This window comes from Xenopus tropicalis, chromosome 4 (assembly GCF_000004195.4).
Source record: "Xenopus tropicalis strain Nigerian chromosome 4, UCB_Xtro_10.0, whole genome shotgun sequence".
Lineage (NCBI taxonomy): Eukaryota > Metazoa > Chordata > Amphibia > Anura > Pipidae > Xenopus > Xenopus tropicalis.
The window spans coordinates 30,109,485-30,132,402 of NC_030680.2; the positions used below are offsets into that span (position 1 = coordinate 30,109,485).

At 38.0% G+C, this 22,918-nt stretch overlaps 1 protein-coding gene across 3 annotated transcripts in view; it reads right to left on the minus strand.

The window, feature by feature from the left end:
• LOC108647333 (mucin-2-like) overlaps positions 1-16,412 on the minus strand; it is a 70,381-nt gene extending 53,969 nt beyond the window's left edge. For all 3 annotated transcript variants that reach the window (XM_031900597.1, XM_031900598.1, XM_031900599.1), the window contains exons 1-10: positions 16,317-16,412; positions 11,461-11,556; positions 9,948-10,004; positions 8,221-8,482; positions 7,143-7,257; positions 6,911-7,001; positions 5,651-5,757; positions 4,184-4,400; positions 3,940-4,065; positions 743-860 (exon numbers count right to left, since the gene is read on the minus strand). In XM_031900597.1, the coding sequence (XP_031756457.1) occupies positions 743-860; positions 3,940-4,065; positions 4,184-4,400; positions 5,651-5,757; positions 6,911-7,001; positions 7,143-7,257; positions 8,221-8,482; positions 9,948-10,004; positions 11,461-11,556; positions 16,317-16,377 (1,250 nt within the window). In that variant the 5' untranslated portion in view covers positions 16,378-16,412. The remainder of the gene's footprint in view (positions 1-742; positions 861-3,939; positions 4,066-4,183; positions 4,401-5,650; positions 5,758-6,910; positions 7,002-7,142; positions 7,258-8,220; positions 8,483-9,947; positions 10,005-11,460; positions 11,557-16,316) is intronic.
• Between the last annotated feature and the right edge of the window lie 6,506 nt (positions 16,413-22,918).

Below are 22,918 nucleotides of genomic sequence, written 5' to 3' on the forward strand. Positions count from 1 at the left end.
AAGATATGATACATAGCAGTTGTGTTTAAAATATGGTTTGAAAAAAATGATGGCAAATATCCTTCCAGGCATGAATAAATACATCCCACAGTGTAAGTAGTTTCTGTAATTACTGAGGCTTAGATCAGGCTTTGATTGATTGATTTTTGTCTTAAAAATTGCAAATTGTAAAACGATACTTTGCGCTAGAACTTCTTTAACTGTAGAGATAAATCATAGCTAAAGTCTCTCTAACAAAAAGTTTTGAAGACTGAAGGTGTGACTGGTATATTCAATATCATCTTACTAGTGAGGAGCGAATTTTTTGCACCAAGCATGGATTCGCAGCAAATTTCCACATTTCTACACTGGCAAATTGTTTCACGAAACGTGAAAATTTTCAGTGGAAAAATTTGTCGTGCGTCAAAAAAAGTTGTGGTTGCATCAAATTGGGCGCAGTTGCATCAAAATGGGTGTGGTCAAATAGGCGTGGCCGCTGTAAAAAAGCCACGCACACAACAAAAGAAGATGTGTACGACAAAAAAGTTGCACGTTTAGCAGATTTTTGGCCATTTTGCAGATTTTCCTGAAACTGGACAGATTCGCTCATCACTACATCTTACCTCTGAAAAAGCAGAAAATACATGACTAGAGCCAAGTATAGGGGTAAATTATATGGTTATACTGTACCATTACAGCAAAATATAAAAGCAACACATGATTTTTAATTGAATTTTTAGAAAGGGTTTCTACATGAACTTACCAGGTACTGCATGGAGTAGAATAAGATTCCCCAGAAGAGTATGTTTCTCCCCCAGTTATACAGGGGCACCTATCCACAGGAATACAGCCTGTGTTGTAAACATCATCAAAAACAGTTCCTACAAACAACAAATGTTTGGGATTAAATTTGCATCTGATGTCTTTAAAGGTAAATCGAAACATGTTTTTTACAAATTGCATTAGTCAAAAGGGATCATTTGGCAGAATCCTGCATTGAAATCCATTTTGCAAAAGAGCAAACATATTTTTTAAATTTCATTTTGAAGTTTAATGGAGAGCTAGCCATTTTCTTTATTTCCCAGGTGGCCTCAGCCATATGTTTTGTGCTCTAATACAATGTAAATTCAAATTGGAGCAATGTCAGCCCCCTCTCCATTTTCTCTCAGCAGTCAATCAGCAGAACAATGGGAAGGTAACAATATAACACCCCACCCCCTGACACCTGCATTGCTACAAATAGTCCAAATATGTCCCACCTAGTGGTAGATATAAGAATAGTACTCAATAGTAGACACCTGAGTCTTGCCATGACTTCTCCAGTTATATTGAGTAGGAGAAACAATAGCTTTTCTGAAAGCAGTTGCATTGTGAAGTGCTCACTCTTACTGAAAGCACAGGATCAATATTACTGCTAAGAAATACATTTATTGATTAAAGAACAACATTTAAAATGGTAGAATTAGTTATATACAGTGAAGTAATTTAGTAATAAAAACTACACCATAAAAATAATTTCAGAATCGCTTTATCTAATAAAGTATCAAGTAACTAACGACAAAATGAACGGTAGGTGGGGGACCTTAAAGAGTGAGTTCAGGGATCTAGGCTCTAAGATTAAGCAAAGGTCCTCATTTTTTCGGAAATTTTGCCGGTGCCACGTGCAAGTTTAGGGAGACAGCGGGAGCTTAGGGAGCTCAATTCGTGGCTAAAGTCTTGGGGGCCCATTTACTTACTCACGAACTGGCCAAATGCGTCCAATTGCGTTTTTTTCGTAATGATCGGTATTTTGCGATTTTTCAGCTAATTGTCGCGACTTTTTCGTTGCCATTCCGAATGTTGCACAAAATCTGGTGATTTTTTCGTAGCGTTAATACTTGCACGAAAAGTCGCGACTTTTTCGCAGCTTTCGCGCCGAGTACGAAAGATTCAGATTCATTCAAGCTTCAGTATGGTGACTTTTCTTGGGCCAGGTTGGAGCTGCAGGGTGCCATTGAGTCCTATGGGAGGCTTCCAAAATCATGCTAAGTCTGAAAGTTTCGCCCGCCGCTTACGAGCGCTCAATACGAAAAAAGTTGCGACAAGATACGAGCACATCGTAATGGCTACGAAAAACTCGCGTTTTTTCGCGCAAATCGTATTGGTAACGAAAAAGTTGCGACAATTTCCGCAAAGTCTTAAAGGGTTGTGGGGGAGGAGTGAGGGGGGCATATAGTATATCAGATAAGGAGCTTCCGTTACAAGGAAAACAATCTCATATTTGCCTTAGCTCTAACTCTCCGTTAGCTAATGTAAACATCAGAGGGAGAAGTAGTAATCTCCGATGCATGCTGGCTAATGCGCAAAGCTTGTCGGGTAAATTAGGGGAGCTGCAAGCTATTGCATGTATTGAAAATTATGATTTAATTGGTATCACTGAGACCTGGTGGGATGAAAAATGCGACTGGGCCATGAATTTAAATAGTTATACACAGAGAGATTAAAAAGGGTGGAGGGGTTTGTCTTTATGTAAAGTCAGATTTAAAGCCACGTAATAAAGACATTACCAATGAAAATGTTGAATCTCTTTGGGTAGAAATTTCAGTAGGGCTGAAGGTCACAAAGAAAATGATCATTGGTGTATGCTATAAACCACCCCGTATAGATGAGGGGGATGAGACCCAGCTATTGTTGCAAATGGAGGAGGCTTCACAACTGGGTCAAGTTGTTATTATAGGGGAATTTAATTATCCGGACATTGACTGGGGTAATAGGGTACCTAAGTCAGTTCTAGTAATTTATCTACTGACGCATGGGTCATTCGGGAGGAAATTCAAAAGAGACTTGAACATGTAAAGGTAAACAAAGGTCCAGGACCGGATGGGATTCATCCCAGGGTATTAAATGAGCTGAGCGCTGTGATTGCCAAACCTCTCCACATAATTTTTCAGGATTCGTTGAGGTCTGGCATGGTGCTGACAGACTGGCGAATTGCTAATGTGGTGCCGTTATTCAAAAAGGGATCCTGTTCTCAGCCTGAAAAGTATAGGCCTGTTAGTCTGACATCAGTAGTAGGAAAGATTTTGGAAGGGGTAATAAGGGATAGGGTACTTGAATACATTGCAGTTCACAATACTATTAGTTTGTGCCAGCATGGTTTTATGCGTAACAGATCTTGCCAGACTAATTTAGTCGCCTTTTATGAGGAGGTGAGCAGGAACCTTGATGCTGGAATGGCAGTTGATGTCATCTAAGGCCTCACCTTGACTATGCAGTGCAGTTTTGGGCTCCAGTCCTTAAGAAGGATATTAATGAGCTGGAGAGAGTGCAGAGACTGCAATTAAACTGGTTAAGGGGATGGAAGATTTAAACTATGAGGTGAGACTGTCGAGGTTGGGGTTGTTTTCTCTGGAAAAGAGGCGCTTGCGAGGGGACATGATTACTCTGTACAAGTACATTAGAGGGGATTATAGGCAGATGGGGGATGTTCTTTTTTCCCATAAAAACAATCAACACACCAGAGGCCCCCCCTTTAAATTAGAGGAACGGAGCTTCCATTTGAAGCAGCGTAGGGGGGTTTTCACGGTGAGGGCAGTGAGGTTGGGGAATGCCCTTCCTAGAGATGTGGTAATGGCAGATTCTGTTAATGCCTTTAAGAGGGGCCTGGGTAAGTTTTTGAACAAGCACAGTATCCAAGGCGATTGTGATACTAATATCTACAGTTAGTATTACTGGTTGTATATATAGTTTATGTATGTGAGTGTATAGATTGGTAGGTGTGGGTTGTGTGTGCTGGGTTTACTTGGAAAGGTTGAACTTGCTGGACTCTGGTCTTTTTTCAACCCTATGTAACTATGTAACTATGTAACTATAAGTACATTCTGATCTTATCCATGTTATTTTTCTTTGCTGAAAATAGATTATATTACAAAACAAAAGGCAATTACTTTTGTGGTTTGTCCATTAAACAACTATATTTACCTTTAGGGCAGTAACAACCTTCCAAACAATGTTCATTGCAAAGAGCTGCTCTTTCTGGGTTGGTACATGTGTTAGGGCATGCCGAGCCACATTCTCGGTATTCCATGTTTAAAGGGCAATTCTTGGCTGAAGTGAGAAAAGAATTCAACAGCAATTAATCAAAATTCAAAATAGATATTTATTATTCCTAAGCCAATGGAACTGATTCGTTTTTGGATATGTTCAGACAAAGGAAAACACTCACGGCAAAAATGTTTTGTTCTCCAATTGACTGGCTGACCCCCAGCATGGGCACACTGCCTTGAGTACTCAGCCAATGTGCTACATATACAGGTGGAAGACATTTTGCTATCACAGTGGCACAGATCCTGCTGACAGGCTTCAATGTATGGTTCAACATCCACCAATGAGTGACAGTTTGCAAAGGCCGTACTTGTTAATACATTTTCACAGATGTTTTTCTGAAATACATTGAAAAAGAAAATAAAACACAATATTAATATCTGATTAGAAATGTTCTTAACTTTTGGAATTCACATAACACATAATGGGATTAAAATGCGGGCAACTTTGTGTGGTTCCGTTTCAAAACTACCTATTGAAGTAGCTCTTGCAGGCAGGGTTTCATTAATAAATAGTGCCAGAACACCTCCTTGAAAGCATTTTATTTAAAAATGTACAGAATAATATTCAAGAAAGACTGTTCTCAGCAGACTGTGGAGAGGTAGTCACGTGTATAAGTGATCATACTAAATAGATTAAAAGAAAACACCAAGACTCAGTTTTCCCTTTAGGTCGGCTACAGCTTTATTGAATGATATTAAACCGGTAAACGTCCTTGCCCCATTATAACCAAAAATAGTATACGCCCAGATGCCAGTCACTGCAACCACGGTGGGCATATAAATTACAATCTCTTACAACGTACCCAAAAGGGCAAGAACCAAGAACCTGCAGCTGTGACAATGTAAACAAAGTATCCATAAAAAAATAGTATAAAAACAAGATGATTGTGCAAGAAAAAATAAATATGTACTTTTTAAACAGAAACACAAAGGAAAAAGGGAGTGGGTGACTGGGATGATCAGTCGCCATTACTGGGTGCCAGACACGCTGCCAGGTGTATGCACAGTGCTCCAGGTGCCCATGGAGAAGCATCTCCTCTTATCTACCACCCCACCAATCCTGTACTCCCTAGTAGTAGCTCCCGGGGGTCCTCACTGCTCCCAGCAGCTCCCCGCAGTCCGGAGCACCCTTCGTTAACCACTTTGGTGCCCAAAATACTTCAGTAAGTATCAGCTATTTTTATTTTCTTCTGTATATAAAGCAAGGAAGGGCTCCTCAGGGGCAGTGTTTTATTTGATTACAGGTAAAAAAGTGCACCCATCAGGAAGCAATACCTATATGGAGTAATGTCATAAAAAAACCACAAAGTTCTTTGAGACATAGTACCCCAGAGCAACAAATCTGCTTTTTTTGTTTTGATTTATTACATTATTCAAAAACAGTTTGCCCTTAGTACTAACTCATCATCAATATTATAATATATTATTCCAAGTTAGATGCAAACATTTGTGTCTCATACCCGACATGGCGGCAGAGAAAACAACAGAGCAGTAGCAAAGTGCATTGTGGGCAAATGCACTTTTACACCTTTCCCTATTTATGTAGTAAGTGAACCGTCTATTTTTGAGTTTCTTGTTTAACTTACAAATTGTTTACAGTTATGTTTAGGTTCTGGTATCACATCTGGGCACTGTTCTGTGGGACCATCCAGTTTCTGAAGATTTCCAAACTGAGTTTCAGTGATGTGGACACCTTTAATATAAACATACAGGAGCATTTAGTTGAAAAATGGGTTTCAGTTATCAAATGTTCCATATTATAACGGCATACAAATGTTCCTTCTGTTTGTACTGTCATCAGTGGCCTAAATAAGTTCCCCGTAGACTCCTCAATAGACACAATAGACCATTCCAATCTGTAACAGCCACAGATTTTTTACAAATTACTGTACTTTGGATAACCCTGTCACCAAGATAAATAGGTAAAATATGTTGCATACATGCAGTAAACTACTGAACCCACAGGAATGCTTGCCATCATCATGTAATGTCTTAGATGCCCTCCACATCTGTGTTGGATGGGCATGCACAGGCAGACATACAGAATTCATATCATCCAGGATCCACAAGACAAATCCATTAACCCACTAGGGATTCTATCTAGTCATGCAAGACTAAGCTTGCATTTGGTAAGCATTCCACCAACAAGTGAGAAAAAGTTCTCATTGTTTTGTCCAGAATCTGGACGAGATTCAGTCAAGGAGAAAAAAAAAACGTTCTCCTAATTCAGTTCCAGTTTACATGTTATAAACCATGAGATAATTTTTTTCTGAATTGAATTGCATCTCAGTTTTTATCAACCAGATGTGTATAAATACATTTGCCCATTTACTTTGTACTTCGATACACATAAAAAGGATTACAAAATTGGTTATGAAAGAAGACAGCAAGAGAGAGAAATATGGATAAGTGCCTATGATTAAGTGCGGGTACGCACGAAACGCGTCAGGCGTTCTGGGTTTTTAAGAATGTAAATAAAGAGTTTTATCCACTTTCAGGCTGACCATGGTGCTTTGCGAGCCGCTTTCTTCAGAGATTTGAGTTTGCTCCCTTGGGCTACGAGTCTGGGGCTCCAAGCACCCGAACCAAATTTCGACATCGGTGAGTGTGTGTATATTTATGTGATCTCCACTGCATGTGTCCTAGCATTTTAAATATTTTGCGAGGGACCTGGGGTATATACACCCAGGTCAACACCTGTTTTAGGTAAAGATTTTTGTCTTTAACTTTGATCTCTTTTATAAATTGTCTAATTAAACTGTGTTAGCACACTATATATATAAACTTTACTAAATTGGGTGTATTCTTTGAGGATTTAAGAGAGAGAAATAAGACTTCAAACTGACCTTGCTTAATGAATTCATTGTGGACAGATATGCCATTGTAATCCCCACACAATCCACACGTCTGGTTAGCATACTTTTCATCCAGTTCCAGCTACAAAAAGTAACACATTATTTACTGAATTGCATTTTCATTTATTAGTATTTCAGGATAAAAGAAAGATAAAATGTAATAAAAATGATATTGCAACTTACATACGAGTCTTATTATAATAGGGACAAAGTGTTTACTTACCAGGAGACTGTTATCATCGTTTAACATTAGCACCAAGCCAAGTTTGCTGCTGATTTTAATGGAAAATTCATGGCTCTCAATCTGAACACCAAGACCATTGTAGGGAAAATGTACTCTGTAGAAAGAATAAACCATATACATATAATATGGTTGTATTAATTGCAGATGACATTGACTACATATTTAACAAGCTAGAGGGGGCCTTAATCCCAAAAAATACATGCCACACATTGTACTGATTCATGTTAAGGGACTTTACCAACAATTAGGAGCTATTGTCAATAGAGTGTAATTCAACAAGAGAAAATGTGAGGGATATTACCAGACTGAAAGTACCAAATGGGAAGCCAGCCAAAAAGCAAATAGCTGTGCTGTAAGTTTACGCTCCTCAAGTAAATAAAGAATTGAAGATGTGTTACCACTAGTATTGTGCAGTAATTGATGTCTCGTGTACCTTAAAGGGGCAGTATACCCCTTGTTCAAAAAAAGCTTAATGCTAAACATACTTTTTGCCAAAGGTTTTATTATGAAATAGCTAAAGTTGTTGCTCTTGAGCTAAACATGGGAAAAGCCAGCAAGTGAATGTTTAACATGATTTTTCCATGGAATACTAGGACATGTCTGAAAGCCCATAGATAGTTACAAAATGAAATGACTTATGAAAAGTCAGGTTTGTGAAGTTATATCATAAACTTCTAGTTAAAGTACCCCAGTTATAATGTTAGGAATGGTTAATACAGTCTTAGATGAAGCTTTTTTTCTTGTCTTCATTTTTTCCTTCTTGCTTTGGTTATCTCAAGCTAAGAATGCTAGGGAAGCTAATGCAACCTTGACGACTGCAATATCAATTAGAATTTTGTGCATAACATGTAGCTATTTTTCTATTACTTCTGTATTCTTTGTCTTTAGAGCCATGTAAACCATTTTGCCTATGCCCCAGAGAAAAGTTATGCAACCCTACTTGAGGGTTGTTCTTTGAAAGTAACCCTTGTTTCCTTCTTGGATGGCTTTCTTTGCTACCTGTTTCTGGATGTTATGTATTGATTCTTTGATAAATAATGTAAGAAAAGCAACCTACGCTTTTCCATCAACCAGCACAGTCTTCTTATTGACCTGCACCACCACTCCATTGATCTTTATGGTGATCTTATTCATCACTGGATTACTGCTGATACCAGTGCGTTGAATCTGGATGTTGAAGTCTTCATAATCGCTTTTGCAATGGGAAGCGTAAACATAGTTGCAGGTTCCCGGGAAACGGAATATATCACCATCAAAATTCTTGAAGTTGAAGTTTCCCCAGGTGCTGCATACTCTGTTATTGTGAACCGGGTTGATAACTGCAGATAATGATATGGAGTACAAATATACATTATGTTATAAAATAGGCTATCTTACTCAACACAAAGCTCTTCTTGTAGGTTATTGTTGGCCATTGTTCATAGTTTTCCCCAGATTTCAATGTTTTAAACATTGATATTTCTAAATAAATTGCCTAAACAATAGGGCAAAGTGTAATTTACAAGGTTACAAAATTGAAGTTCTTGTTTTTTCAGTCATTTGAGGAAAATTTGGTAACAAAAAGTTGATTTTTTTTTTTTCAATTTGAGCTTTCAAACGGCAACTTTCAGTGTGATCGAGTCATCTGTAAATTAACACAATTAAGATTTTTTTTTTATAAATATGCTATTGATCGAAAAAATATCACAATTAGGGGCAAATTTACTAAGCAATTTTGAGATAAAGTCAGATTTTTTATGTATTTCTAGATAATTTCGAGATTTATTAATGGGTTTTTGCTAGAACTTGATTTTTTTATTATTGTTCCCAGAAAAATTCGAGTTTTTCAAAAACAACTCCCATAATTTGAGATTTATTAATGTTTAGTTAACTTTTTCTTGTAAAAAAATATTGACAGGTTTGACCTGTCAAGTACCATTGAGTCCTATGGAAGCTTAGAATAGTAGATGAATAGAATAGTCATGAATAGACAGTCTGTCCTTGATCTTTCAATGAGAAGTGAATCCCCCCCATTGTTTTCAGTTTCACCCAGCTTCAAAGGGAAATTAATCCCCTCCTTGTTTTCTATTTCACACATTTTCAAGGGGAATTTAATCCCATCATTGTTTTCTATTTCACCCACTTTCAAGTGAAACTTAAACACATTATTGTTTTCCAAACAATGAGTACCAATGCTCCTAAAATGGCTGCTGAAGCTATTCCTGTTTGGGAAAAATAAAGAGGATTCATGGAAATGAACGTCCATTTAAATTCAAATTTTTTGCGACTTTTCACAATGCTTTCAACTCCCAAAATTCTGGATTTGCTAATGTAAACTTGAAATTTTAGTACAAACGATTCAAGCATTACATTTTATAAATACAGCAATGATCGAGTTTGATTTGAATTTATACCATGTCGAGTTTATACGACTTTCAAGGCCAGAAAAGAACACATTTTAGTAAATGTGCCCCTTAATATCGATGATCTAAGATCTATTTATCTAAGATCTATCTAATATCTATGGCATCTCAACAGGTTTTTGGTGGCAATATTTTTATTTTTCAGTTTTTAGAAGTTTTATTTGATATATTTCAAGAAGTCTCAATAAAGGAACACAATAGTGATTTTCTACCTCACCACTTTTTTGAGGAAAATTGCTTATTTTTTTTCTAAAAATTACAGTCTTAAATTAAACTTGAAATTTAATCATTCAGTTCTTTAGTATATGGCTTAATGTTTGCACACTCATTTTTGCACAAAGAGGAGTTAGAGCTGAAAGAATGAGGCATGTACATGGCTTACCTTTAACCACTGGGGTTGGGCGCACAACTGGGATAATGGTTAGTGTTGTATTTAAAACTGTAAAACAGAATGATCAAGGTCAGTATATGTGGATTCATGCAGGTAAAGAAGGCATGCTTTAATAATAATAATAATAATAATAATAATAATAATAACATCCTATATCTGTGTGAATAAGAGAAAAAAGGGTTTCCATTTAATGCTGCATATATGGGTATGTTATATTAATAAATGTTTTTGTGGATGGAATTCTGTAAGGTTGTTGACCAACTGTATACATCTGCGTGTAATTTGTTCCCTTTGGGAAACAGTTATAAAATTGCCAGTTTGAGTTAAACATGGCACAATGCTTAAAGAATAAGTAGAGTGAAGTAGAGTGAAGCCCCGCCCCCACTTCCTGTTCAGTTCTGTCTTCAATTCGACTACTCTAGTCGACCTGGAGAGCCTTCTGGGCATGCCTGGAGGCAGCAGGATCCAGTCTGTACATTAGCAGGGTTTTTTTTTTTTTTTTTGAGAGACCTGAACAGGGAGTGGGGGCGGGGCTTCACTCTGCACAAGGAAGCAAAGTAAAAGATTAACTTCTAACCAAGGAACCAGGTCAGACAGAATGCTGGGACAAAGGTAGGTAATTCTGGAGGCTGTTTAGAGGAATTTTACTGAAAAAAAAAGGTTTGCTTATTTTTTAAGGTTTTGTATCTTTTCAGTGAAAGCTGTAAAACGTACATCCCATATTTCCACCAGTAGATGGGTCACTAAATGCTTTTGCATGTTTGCTGGAGCTATATTAAATTCACAAAATGGAATCGCTTGCACCAAGGACTAGATATTCCCATTGCCCTTCGTTTTCCCTGTTAGTAACTTGTATTACATTATTCAGGAACATGAGCAAAGTGATTGCAGTTTTGTAGCTTTTACTGCTTTGAAAAGTTGCAGTAAGGAAAGCAAACATTTGCTTGGTTGCTATCTGTTACTATACTGGGGCAAATGTTGCCTTTGTTTTGTGATGTCATACTACCTACCAGGACCGGACTGGCAATCCATGGGTTCTGGCAAATGCCAGAGGGGCTTCTGTAAGATGCACAGTCACTATTTATTGGGCATGTGGGGGCTGTTTGGGTCTCTGTGTACTTGAAATGCCAGAGGGGCTGCTGTAAGATGCCATAGACAGTCACTATTTATTGGGCTGGTGGGGGTTGTTTGGGCCTCTGTGTACTTGAAATGCCAGAGGGGCTGCTATAAGATGCCATAGACAGTCACTATTTATTGGGCGTGTGGGGGCTGTTTGGGCCTCTGTGTACTTGGAATGCCAGAACCCAGGCCCAGACTGGTAATCTGTGGGTTCTGGCGAATGCCAGAGGGGCTGCTGTAAGATGCCATAGACAGTCACTATTTATTGGGCTGGTGGGGGCTGTTTGGGCCTCTGTGCACTTGAAATGCAAGGGCCTATGTTGAACCCCAGTCAATGTCTTCACACTGCTGTGACTTACTAATAAATATGACTGATGAGACTTACCTGTCTGGTTTAGGATAGTTTCAAGAAGTGGGTAGCCAGTACTATCATCGGATGATGATCCCTCTGTTTCTTGGATATAATCTGTATATAGTTCAGCTGCAGAGAAAAGGGTTGAATGAAACAAACAAGAACAAACCTCAAGTTCAACATTCATCTTTCACATAATATAATCTGGGCAAATAGTCTAATTGAGATAATCTCCCTGTGGACGATGCAGTAGTATTGTAATAGTAATTTGAGGTAGTAGTACAGGTATGGGATCCCCTATCCAGAAACCCGTTATCCAGAAAGTTCCTAATTACAGAAAGGCCGTCTCCCATAGACTCCATTTTCCAATTTTTAAAAATGATTTCCTTGTTCTCAGTAATATTAAAACAGTACCTTGTACTTGATCCCAACTAAACTCAAATTAATCCTTATTGGATGCAAAACAAGCCTATTGGGTTCATTCAATATTTAAAGGATTTTTAGCAGATTTAAGTTATGGAGATCCAAATTATGGAAAACCCCAGGTCCCAAGCATTCTGGATAACAGGTCCCACAGGGAGACTTTCCTGTTTGGCACACTTCACACTTCACCTAGTATGATGGAGATATTCTGAGGCAATTTTCATTTGGGCTTCATTTTTTTATTGCATTTTTAATTAATTATTTCGCTTTTTTGTTCAGCAGCTCTATAGTGTGCTATTTACCCTAGCTTAGTTACCCTAGCTTATTTACCCTAGCAAACATGCACTAGTTTAAATGGGTGACTGGAATAGAATTAGGAGTGGACCAAAATAAAAAGATAAATAATAAAATTGGGGCCTCATAAAGCAACTTTTTTTTTTGGTTACCGGGGTCAGTGACCCTTATTTGAAAGCTGGAAACACAAATAATCCAAAAAAATATATAAATAAATAAATAGACATATTAAAAAGTTGTTATAAATTGGACATTCAATTACTTTCTAATAGTTAATCTAAAGGTTAACCGTTGCGTTAATTATTACTTTAGGCCGGTGACCGATGTAAAAAAAATGTGGTAGTGTTCTTTAATATGATCATGTTTTTTTATATCAATATACCTCATCCCAAATTTCAAGTGATAAATAATCAGCCCCAGTTTCCCATTCAAGGAGTGGGATATTAAAAGATATATAAAGCATAACTTTTATTAAACTCATCTGAAACACAGGTATAGGACCTGTTATCCAGAATGCTTGGGACCAAGTGTATTCCGGATAAGGGGTCTTTCCGTAATTTGGATCTCCATACCTTAAGTCTACTAAAAAATCAATAAAACATTAATTAAGCCCAATAGGGCTGTTCTGCCCCCAATAAGGGGTAATTATATCTTAGTTGGGATCAAGTACAGGTACTGTTTTATTATTACAGAGAAAGGGGAATCATTTAACCATGAAATAAACCCAATAGGGCTGTTCTGCCCCCAATAAGGGGTAATTATATCTTAGTTGGGATCAAGTACAGGTACTGTTTTATTATTACAGAGAAAGGGGAATCATTTAACCATGAAATAAACCCAATAGGGCTGTTCTGCCCCCAATAAGGGGTAATTATATCTTAGTTGGGATCAAGTACAGGTACTGTTTTATTATTACAGAGAAAGGGGAATCATTTAACCATTAAATAAACCCAATAGGGCTGTTTTGCCCCCAATAAGGGGTAATTATTTCTTAGTTGGGATCAAGTACAGGTACTGTTTTATTATTACAGAGAAAAGGGAATCATTTAACCATTAAATAAACCCAATAGGGCTGTTCTGCCCCCAATAAGGGGTAATTATATCTTAGTTGGGATCAAGTACAGGTACTGTTTTATTATAACAGAGAAAAGGGAATCATTTAACCATGAAATAAACCCAATAGGGCTGTTCTGCCCCCAATAAGGGGTAATTATATCTTAGTTGGGATCAAGTACAGGTACTGTTTTATTATTACAGAGAAAAGGGAATCATTTAACCATTAAATAAACCCAATAGGGCTGTTCTGCCCCCAATAAGGAGTAATTATATCTTAGTTGGGATCAAGTACAAGGCACTGTTTTATTATTACAGAGAAAAGGGAAATCAGTTTTAAAATTCTGAATTATTTAATTAAAATGGAATCTATGGGAGACGGGCTTTCCGTAATTCAGAGCTTTCTGGATAATGGGTTTCAGGATAAGGGGTCCCATGCCTGTATATATATAAAACTGATGGTGGATCAGTTACACTGCAAGATTTATTACAGGAAATCTGTGCTTGAGAGGATGACAAATCTTCCCAAAATGCCTTTCGCTTCACTAACATTCAAATGAACACATCGGAAAATTTGTGAAACGGCAAAAAATGCACAAAATCCTGGTGTCGCGCAACTATTTTTTTACGCGACCATGCCTATTAGTGATGTGTGGGTGGAGAACTACTTGACCAATACCCTAACCCGTCAGCTCCGAACCCTACCTGTCCCCGGCTTCCTCCCTCTATTTATAGACCCGCAATGACGTCACAAAAGGGGGTGGGGCATGCCAGGAGTGCACCTATAAATTAGAGAGCCGGAAGAGGAACCCGGCTCAACTCTGGCGGATTCGGGTTGAGCGCTTCCACGCACCCTCCCCGCCCATAACCCGCAGTTGATGTGGCACCTATTTTGATGTGACTATTTTTTTCATGCTGAGTTCCTTATTGAGAACCCCAGGTCCTGAGTATTCTGGATAACAGGTCTCATACCTGTAGAAATTATTTTTAAAAGTTAGAATTATTTGCATACAATGAACTCTATGGGAGATAGCCTTCCTGTAATGCAGAGTTTTCTCTATAAAGGGTTCCCAGATTCCATTTATTTTCAGCTTTTAACACTCCACTTGAGAACCCCAAGCCCCCTATTAAAGTGCAGTTCTTTTTCCCCACACTCCCCACATCTACACCCTGAAGTAGGGACCTTAGAAACACAATATAAAAGGTTATTAGTGGAACTTATAGTTAAAGTTTCTCTCTAGTGGGGCTGCTTCAGGATCTTTCGCTACAGATTCCTAAAAAGAAATATGTGCACAGTGTACATTTTTGCATATGTAGGCTCTTCTGAAATGACAAATATGAAAAGCAGACACGAGATGGATAATGTATCATGCTTGCAATGGAATTCTTGCAAGAAACCTATAAGGAAGTGCATTGTTCCAAAGGTTTACAAGACAAAGGTTCATAAGCACACATTCCTCCCCATTTAATAAGGTTCTGCTGGGCTTTCCCATTGTGCAACAGGGCCCAGTAATGCCAAGTGTTATACATGCATTTTAAATGTGATTAAATATATTATGTTCCTGCATTGGTAAAAATGTTGATAGCATCTGAAACCCTACTACAGTTTATATAATGAGATGTTGTGTAGCCTTGGGGGCAGCCACTGAAGCTGAACAGAGCAAAAAGACTAATGTTTAGAATTTAATGGGACCATAAACAGGTGTCAAATGCTATTTATGGCTCCCTACAGGACTATAAAGTAAAAATCTTTCAGCAAACCTTTCAACTATCACCACCCTAAAAGTGGCAGCAATTACGTGCTCCCAACTGCTGGCTCTTTTAAACTGTGCCGCACAATTGTCATTTTGACACAAAACGTCCTAAATGATGCAGACAATTTTAAGGGCAATCGTGTTTGTTGTGTCAAAGCACAACTGGGCACTTTGTAGCTCTTCAGATGCAATTGCAGCAGGCTTAAATTTGTGTGCAGCCAAAGTTAATCTGGAATCATAGGAAAAAGCACTGCATTGTGCTTAAAAAAATGGCAAATTGCATCCAAAACTGCACTTTACACATTGCATTTGCATTGTATATGAGCCATAATATGTACTTTCTCTACAATACTCAATACTCTATAAACATATATGAATGTAAGGGAAGGGCTTTTAAGAATGGGTCCATCATCTCAAGAATTTTAACATGCAACCATTTTATTTAAGGAGATGACTATAACAGAAGAGCTTTTTGGCATGGAGCTATCATGGGTGTTTTTTACTTACCATCACATTATCTGCAAACACAGGGGCTATTAACTATATCCGTAATGCTGTACTGTCTCAGCATAAAGTATATACCTTCACTAGATACACATAATATACATAATATTACTGATGCATTTCAGATCCTTGGAACCAACTAAGCAACCACTTGTCCTAAGGGACAAATAACTAATGGTGAGCAAATCTGTCCCGATTCGCTTCGCTGAAAAATTCCCAAATCTTTCAAAAGATTCGAGAAAAGGTGAAAATGTTGCATACAAAAGAAATTGTTTCATTTTTTGACACACGCAACAATTTTTTTTCATGTGCGACATTTTTTTTTTAATGCAAGCTGCAATTATTGGTCACGCGGCAAATTATGTTGACCGCCAATGGAGAAACGCAGCAATTCGCCGCAAATCCTTGCCTGCCAAAAAATTTTGCTCATCACTACAAATAACTCAATAGGCAGGGTGGCAGAAAAAAGTAAAATGTATACATATTATTGCCTGCCTAAAACGCACTAGGAACCTGCAAACTTAGCTAGGACACATATATTTTTATCTATGCATTTGTATCTTATTATGTTTATAATTATTATTATTTTTATATAATTTACAGATCAAATCCTATTTCAATACTGCTTTTTCTTTTCTAACTATTTGTATACGTTCACTATACATTCATATACATAAACAGCATTTCATTTTTTATTAAAGCTGCATTCTAAATTTTTTTTTTTTTTTTTTTAAATAAAACCATTATAAGTCATTTACAGATAAACTGGAGCGTATAATCTTTCCTGTGCAGGTTTTCTGAAAAGACACTGATGTTCTTCATACTCTATTTAAATCTGCTTCTGTAAAAAATTTTACCTACCATTGAGCAGCCCCCACAAGAGTGGTAGGATCCATAGTGGGATCCCTCTGCAGGTCCCCATAGTCTTGCAGCTAGTGTGGGACAGGACAGCTGGAATTACTCATGCTGAGGTGATCCTTATATACTGCTCTTAAGGCAGCTTGGCACAGCATCAGGATTTGCTCACACAGGTGAGTTGGGAGGGGCTGCTGCTCCTTCCCCGGGAGTAGGTGTAAGGGAGGATGCTAAAGGAATGTGTGAATAAATGTGTCTTTTCCTTCTTAGCGTAGAAATGTAAAGTTCAAAATATTATTAAATGACATGCCAATTAAAATTTAGGGAGGTCATTAACTTAGATGCTGGACAAAAATGCCCTTAGGGCTCATTTAGACACTTCTGTCCTGGGTTTGGCTGCGCTCAGCACCTTGGTCCAGATAAGAAATTTGATGGGAGATACAGAGCACAGTGTCGTTGTTACATAGTTACATAGGGTTGAAAAAAGACCATTGTCCATCAAGTTCAACCCATCCGAGTAAACCCAGCACACAACCTATACTAACCAATCTATACACTCACATACATAAACTATATATACAACCACTAGTACTAACTGTAGATATTAGTATCACAATAGCCTTGGATATTCTGCTTGTTCAAAAACTCATCCATTGGGTGCAGGACTTGGCGCAAAGTAATGCACGCGCTGGCCAGAAAACAACGGGACCCATAGGATTACCTGTAGCTCAGCGGGTTTGGGCTGGCATCCATGCAATTTTCACGGGCCGCAACCTATGCCCTTCTTCTGCCTCCAGACATTGGTATTATAGATTCACGTCTGCGTGGCCCGCTGCTTTTGTTGTGTGAGGGTAGGGTGTGGGTAAGAAGAAAAAAAAGAAGAAAATTATTTGTTGACCCACATATCAATAGCGTAAACATTTTTTTGCACTTTACACCCTGACTTGCAATTATGACATTAACCCTGTAATTTGTGACAAGCGAATCTGTTCTGTTTTACGAAAACTACGGAAAATTCGTGAATCGTCGAAAAATTTACAAAATGAAGGTGGCATGCACAAATATGGCAGCCCCCTCATGTAAAAACATCTGGCAAATACTTTTATGGTAAAATAATAAATATCATATCAAAGACAATATTATAATAGATGTAAAAAAGGGTCTAATTCCAGGTGTTAGTATCTCTTTAAGACTCCAACACTGATTAATTATTTACCTCACAAGGACCCAATGTGGAGTAGCTTCAGTTTACCATTTTTAGGACAAAAATCATAGATTATTTCTGGTTAAAAAAAGTCAATACGTATGTTCAGCACAAGCTCTATCCATTCACTGATATTGAAAAAGGAGGTATACCGCATCTTTAAACAAAATTTAACTCTTTCACTACTTTGTTCCATGACTTCCTATGCATTTTCTTGAATCTTCATGCCACATGAGCCCATCCATCTCAGGCCCTGGACAAAATTCGCTCTTCTTACTGCAAACTTCCAGGAGTAAGAATGTGACTTATTACCTTCTGTATATACACCAGAGAGTCACTTCAAGCTAGTGGGACCATCCTAGAACCCCCATTTCATAGCCTATATAAACGCTATTCTCTAGGTTTCCTAGTCCTTAATAGAGTAGGGGGCTAAAGCTGTATTTTATCAACATCTGGCCCCAGGTTTTGGTTGCTCATTACTGTCCTAGATGATAAGAACATGTAATAAATATACAGTTATGCAATAAAAGCTAATCCACCCCCTTAGAGTTATTTGTTTCTAGTTCATACTGATACTCGGGTTTATTATGAGTACATAACATATACTCAGAGTCATTAAGTAGTTCCTTGGCCATAGAAAGGCGGGAGGCTACTGGTCTAATGCAAAAAAAGGGATGTTGCAAAACAGGGATTGTTTGTCCATATATTGCAATATACTTCAAGCTGGCCAACTACGTCAAAGTTATATCTGGTCTGGCCAGTCTTACTTATCTGATTCATTAAGAATTCTACTGCTTAATTATACATTTAACAAAGGGGCTGAGTTTTACTTGCAACTTGCTTGCTTTCAAGGTTAAAACCCCCAAATGGTTGCCATTTTATTTGCCCATTGGGATCACCTGACTGTAGCTGGGAAGGGTGGGGGCTACAACATGTAGCTGTCCACTGCTCCTGTCTAAATTATAACAAAAAAGGGTGAAGTTGTGCAGTGTAGGACTGGCCAGACTGGGGATGACTTTTAGTTGGCCAGCTTGAAGTATATTGCAATATATGGACAAACAATCCCTGCTTTGCTTAAAGAGGAGGGCATTGCTTGGTAGCTTAATGCACAGAATGTCTTAATGTCCTAAATATATTGATAATGGGTGAGTGCAGAGGATCTCTTGTTTTTGTCTACTGGTCTAGTGCTTAATATGGGCTTTACTTTATTTAATATAGTGCACGTCTCATCAGAAAGCATTGTGATAACCTATTATTTCACTCATATACACACCTTGATGTGGGCAATGTCAAGCCGAATTAATTGTTTGGCCCTCAGGCCATTGGTTGGATTATAGTTGATGCTAACGTAGGCTGTCAGGATGAGGACCACGTCAACCTATGATGCGGTCCTCCATCCGATGGAAAAATTAAACATACTCAATCAATATATGGTTAATATTGGTCAGGAAGACCAGTCGGCTGGCACTATACATCTACCAATAATCTACAATTTGGTTTGGAAGGGCTAGTCAGCAGCTTTTTTGCCCAAATTTATCGTCATAGTCATGGCTAGTCTAGGTGTTATACTAACCACTACACCAAGTAGCCTTTACCAAGTATTCTCTATATCCCTGTATAATTTTTATAATGTTACTGTAGGAGGAACTCTAGCAGCTAATCAGAGTATCCTCTTCATTCTAGACAGCAGTATCCCTGTGTTCCAAGAGCTAAATGAAATGTCAGAGCGGGGTATGTTTGGGAATTACAAGGTGCAGAACCAAGCCCCCGTTGGTCTGTTCCACCTAAGGACACACAGAACATTTTTAGTAGATGAATAACTGGCAAACATTTTTATCCTTTAGTGTCCATTTAACCTAGATTTTGTTACAGTTTATAAAACATAAATTTCATTAACAGAGCAGGCTTTTTCCTCCTTTGTGATCTTAGTCACTGTTCTAACAGCAATATCTCCGACAACTGCCTACTCCCTTTCTTCTGTTTTGTGTTGTCATTGTAACTAACAGTAAGTTTATTACTCCAAAGTGCATAAGGTGATGCAATTAAATAATTTACTGCTGTGGTGACTCTAGTAGTAACAATAGCATTTAAAAAAATACAAAGTAACCAAAGACAACAATACAACAACCATCATACACTGCTAGAATGCTAATTTACATAATGATGCACATCAATACTGAATTTATCAATAAAAGCAACATGTTTCCATCTATTGTACTGGACTCAATAGGTCTCACTTACTAACAAGCATCTGATCTGTCAGATCTTGCTAAAAATTCCTTGTGATCATGACACTGTTTCAAAACAAAACGAAACAAAAAAGGACACAAAGAACAAATACAGTAAAAAAAATATTTCTTCCACCTTCAGGAAGTATCAATGGTTAAATTTCTAGAAAGGAACGTGGCCCAAAAGAATGAAACGGCAAATTGCAGATTTCAGGGTTGCTAACAATAAATGTTTTCATTAAACGGAAAAAAAAATTCATAGCACACAACTTTGTATTAGTACAAAAGAATGTACAGTATATACAATACATTTATTTTTGTTTTTACAACAATATAGGAAGTAATGAAGTGTGTTGAGAGATGTTGTTGAGGTGAAGTGTGTTGAGAGATATATATCCTTGGCAGCAGTATAGCAATGATTTAACCATAGTTTAGTACAGTGATCCCCAACCAGTGGCTCAGGAGAAAAATGTTGCTCCCCAAACCCTTGGATGTATCCTGGAGTTTTACTCTGGCAATATTTTTCAGATGTAGTCATATAGATTTTGTGGGGGATAAGATCTGAAAAATAAAGGAGACTGCCAATTCAAATAAATCTGCAGTATGTGCAATAGATCAACAAGGAAGAATGAACAGAGCAAAACATGATAGATGCTAGTAACATCGTAATGTAGTGTTTTTACGCAATGAACTTGTGTGTGTGTGTGTGTGTGTGTGTGTGTGAGAATTGATTTCAGTGCCATTATGATGCCGCCATTCTATACTTGTGACTGTTAGCCACAACCAAAAATGATAAATGTACAGCTGCACATTGTATAGGGTGAAAAAAATGCACAGCTGTTTATTGGCTGCAAAAGATGTCAAAAAGTGACATTTAGGGTCTACCTAGTCCCTTTATTGATAAAGTTCTCAAACATTTTTCTGATTTCTATGAATCCATTCCTACCTCCCATTCCATCAGTTACAGTATCCTTTGCTCTCTCTGAGTCAGTATCCTCTATTTTTCACATCCCAGAATAACTGTGCAAAGGCATGGATTTGCAGTGAATTTTCTGCATTTCGCCATTGATGAATTGCACTAGAATTTTGTTTTCATACAGAGCAATGGCGACCGGGCGCGTGTTATCTCCCCACTTCTCTGTATGTGTCAAGTGGCGCGTATGTGTGGGGGATGTCGGGTGAAAGGGGGTGACCTCAAGACACCATATTCTGAAACACAGCAGTCATGTCAACAAAGGGTGTGGTCACAGTAAAATCCTGAGGCACCCGCATTTCACAAATTTACAGCCGTTTCAAGAATTTTTCCATAGTTCCGCAAATTTTTCGTGAAGCGAAATGGGACTGATTCGCTCATAGCTACTACTGAGCTTTAATTCCAATCCCCTAGATGTTCCTGCAAATTGAGCCATTGCTCCCTCCCTCAAGTATTTGTTCCTATATTAACTTTGTATCATTTCTCCAGTCACCCTTTTCATTACCAGCTAACTCAGATTGATTTTCTGGTAATGACCTTGGCTAAAGGAAGTAACTTGAATGGCTGATAAGAACCCTGGCTAGTTATACAAACCCTCTGTTTCTCCTAAATTGGCAACACATCATTGAGTGTTTTCCTGTTTTCTTCCCCTGGTTTGTTAAAAGGACTTATTGGGGACTACTTATCTTTTACTTTGCTGATTCTTCTCCTGTCGAATAAGTTAGACTATCATTATTACATACCACAATACCTTGTATAACAAACGAATGTGACCGTTACAGGGTGTTTCATTCAATAAGTTACTTCTTCCTAAATGTTACTTTCCTGATCTCAGTCCATCTTCACTGCTCATCTCTTCAGCCAACCAGATAAACAGAAGTTATGGCACTAGATATAGAGGGTTCTAACATTTAACATAACCTTTAGACAGCGGGTATTCTGAAAACTGCTGCCTGTGCTACAAAATGGCTGCCTGTGCTTAGTGCCTTGACTCATGTTACTGTAGGAGACCCAAGAGGTTAAATTTCCCTGATGGCTCAGGAAGTACCAGTTCTGTTAAGATTGTCTTATTGGCCTATGTATGTGATACCATTTCATGGCTGTAGTTCATATAATAATAAAAAGCATATTGGTGCTCATTTATAAGCTTCAAACAGTGCTGAAGGCTTTGCTCTGCGAACATATTTAGCCTGAGCATGTTTATATTTAGTAATGAGCGAATCTGTTCTGTTTCGCCTGAAAAGTCGCGAAATGACAGCAAAATTCGTGAAATTGCAAAAAATTCTCGAAACGGGTTTGTCGCGAAATTCTTTTGTTGCCCATGCCCATTTTGGCGTGACCGTGCTGGTTTTTGATGCGGCTGCGCCTATTTTGACAGGCCCGTGACTTTTTTTGATGTGCAACAAATTTTTCAGCGCCTAATTTTCTCGGAAGTTACGCAAAACAATTTGCCAATGGCGAAATGCGGAAATTCGCTGTGAATCTATGCCAGGCGAAAAAATTCACTCATCACTATTTATATTTGAAAAGCTAAACACAATTGGTGTATTTAATGTAAAAATATAATTGCATATTTTTATTCGTACTGTGATTGTCCTTAGGAGCTTTTTAAATATGGCATAATCACAGATTGCAAATATGTATGTGTATACTCTGCATCTAAGGTACACAAGGAAGCCTACTACATAGATTTAAAATGAGTGTTTCCCAAAAGGAAAAGCTAAAATGAAACAAATTAAAATGGAAATAATACCTGCTGCATGATTTTGCACCCAACATATATAAATATATATGGACTGGTGAAGATACTGGGTTTTAAAAGGACTGTGAGAGCTCATCTGTATGGGAAATATTTTGTAGGATGGTGTCAGATCAAGAAATCACTTCCTGGAGTTGCATTGGTTATAATGGGATTGATTTGATAGAAAAATCTGACCCCCTCTGTGTGACCCCCCACCTTTCTGGCTGCTTTGATGCCTTACCTTTGTGTTAACTTTAAATGGTATCAGTACTGAGATTAACTGGCCCTTGTATTGTTTAAATATGTAATCCCCTGTACTGTTCACACATTTTAATCTCTGCATTGTTAACCCCCTGCATTGTTCACACCTCAGGCTCAGACTGTAAACCCCCACATTTTTCACCTCTTCACACCTCAGACTGTAGAAGCAGTGCCAGCATTGTGTAACTGTATGTACTGCCT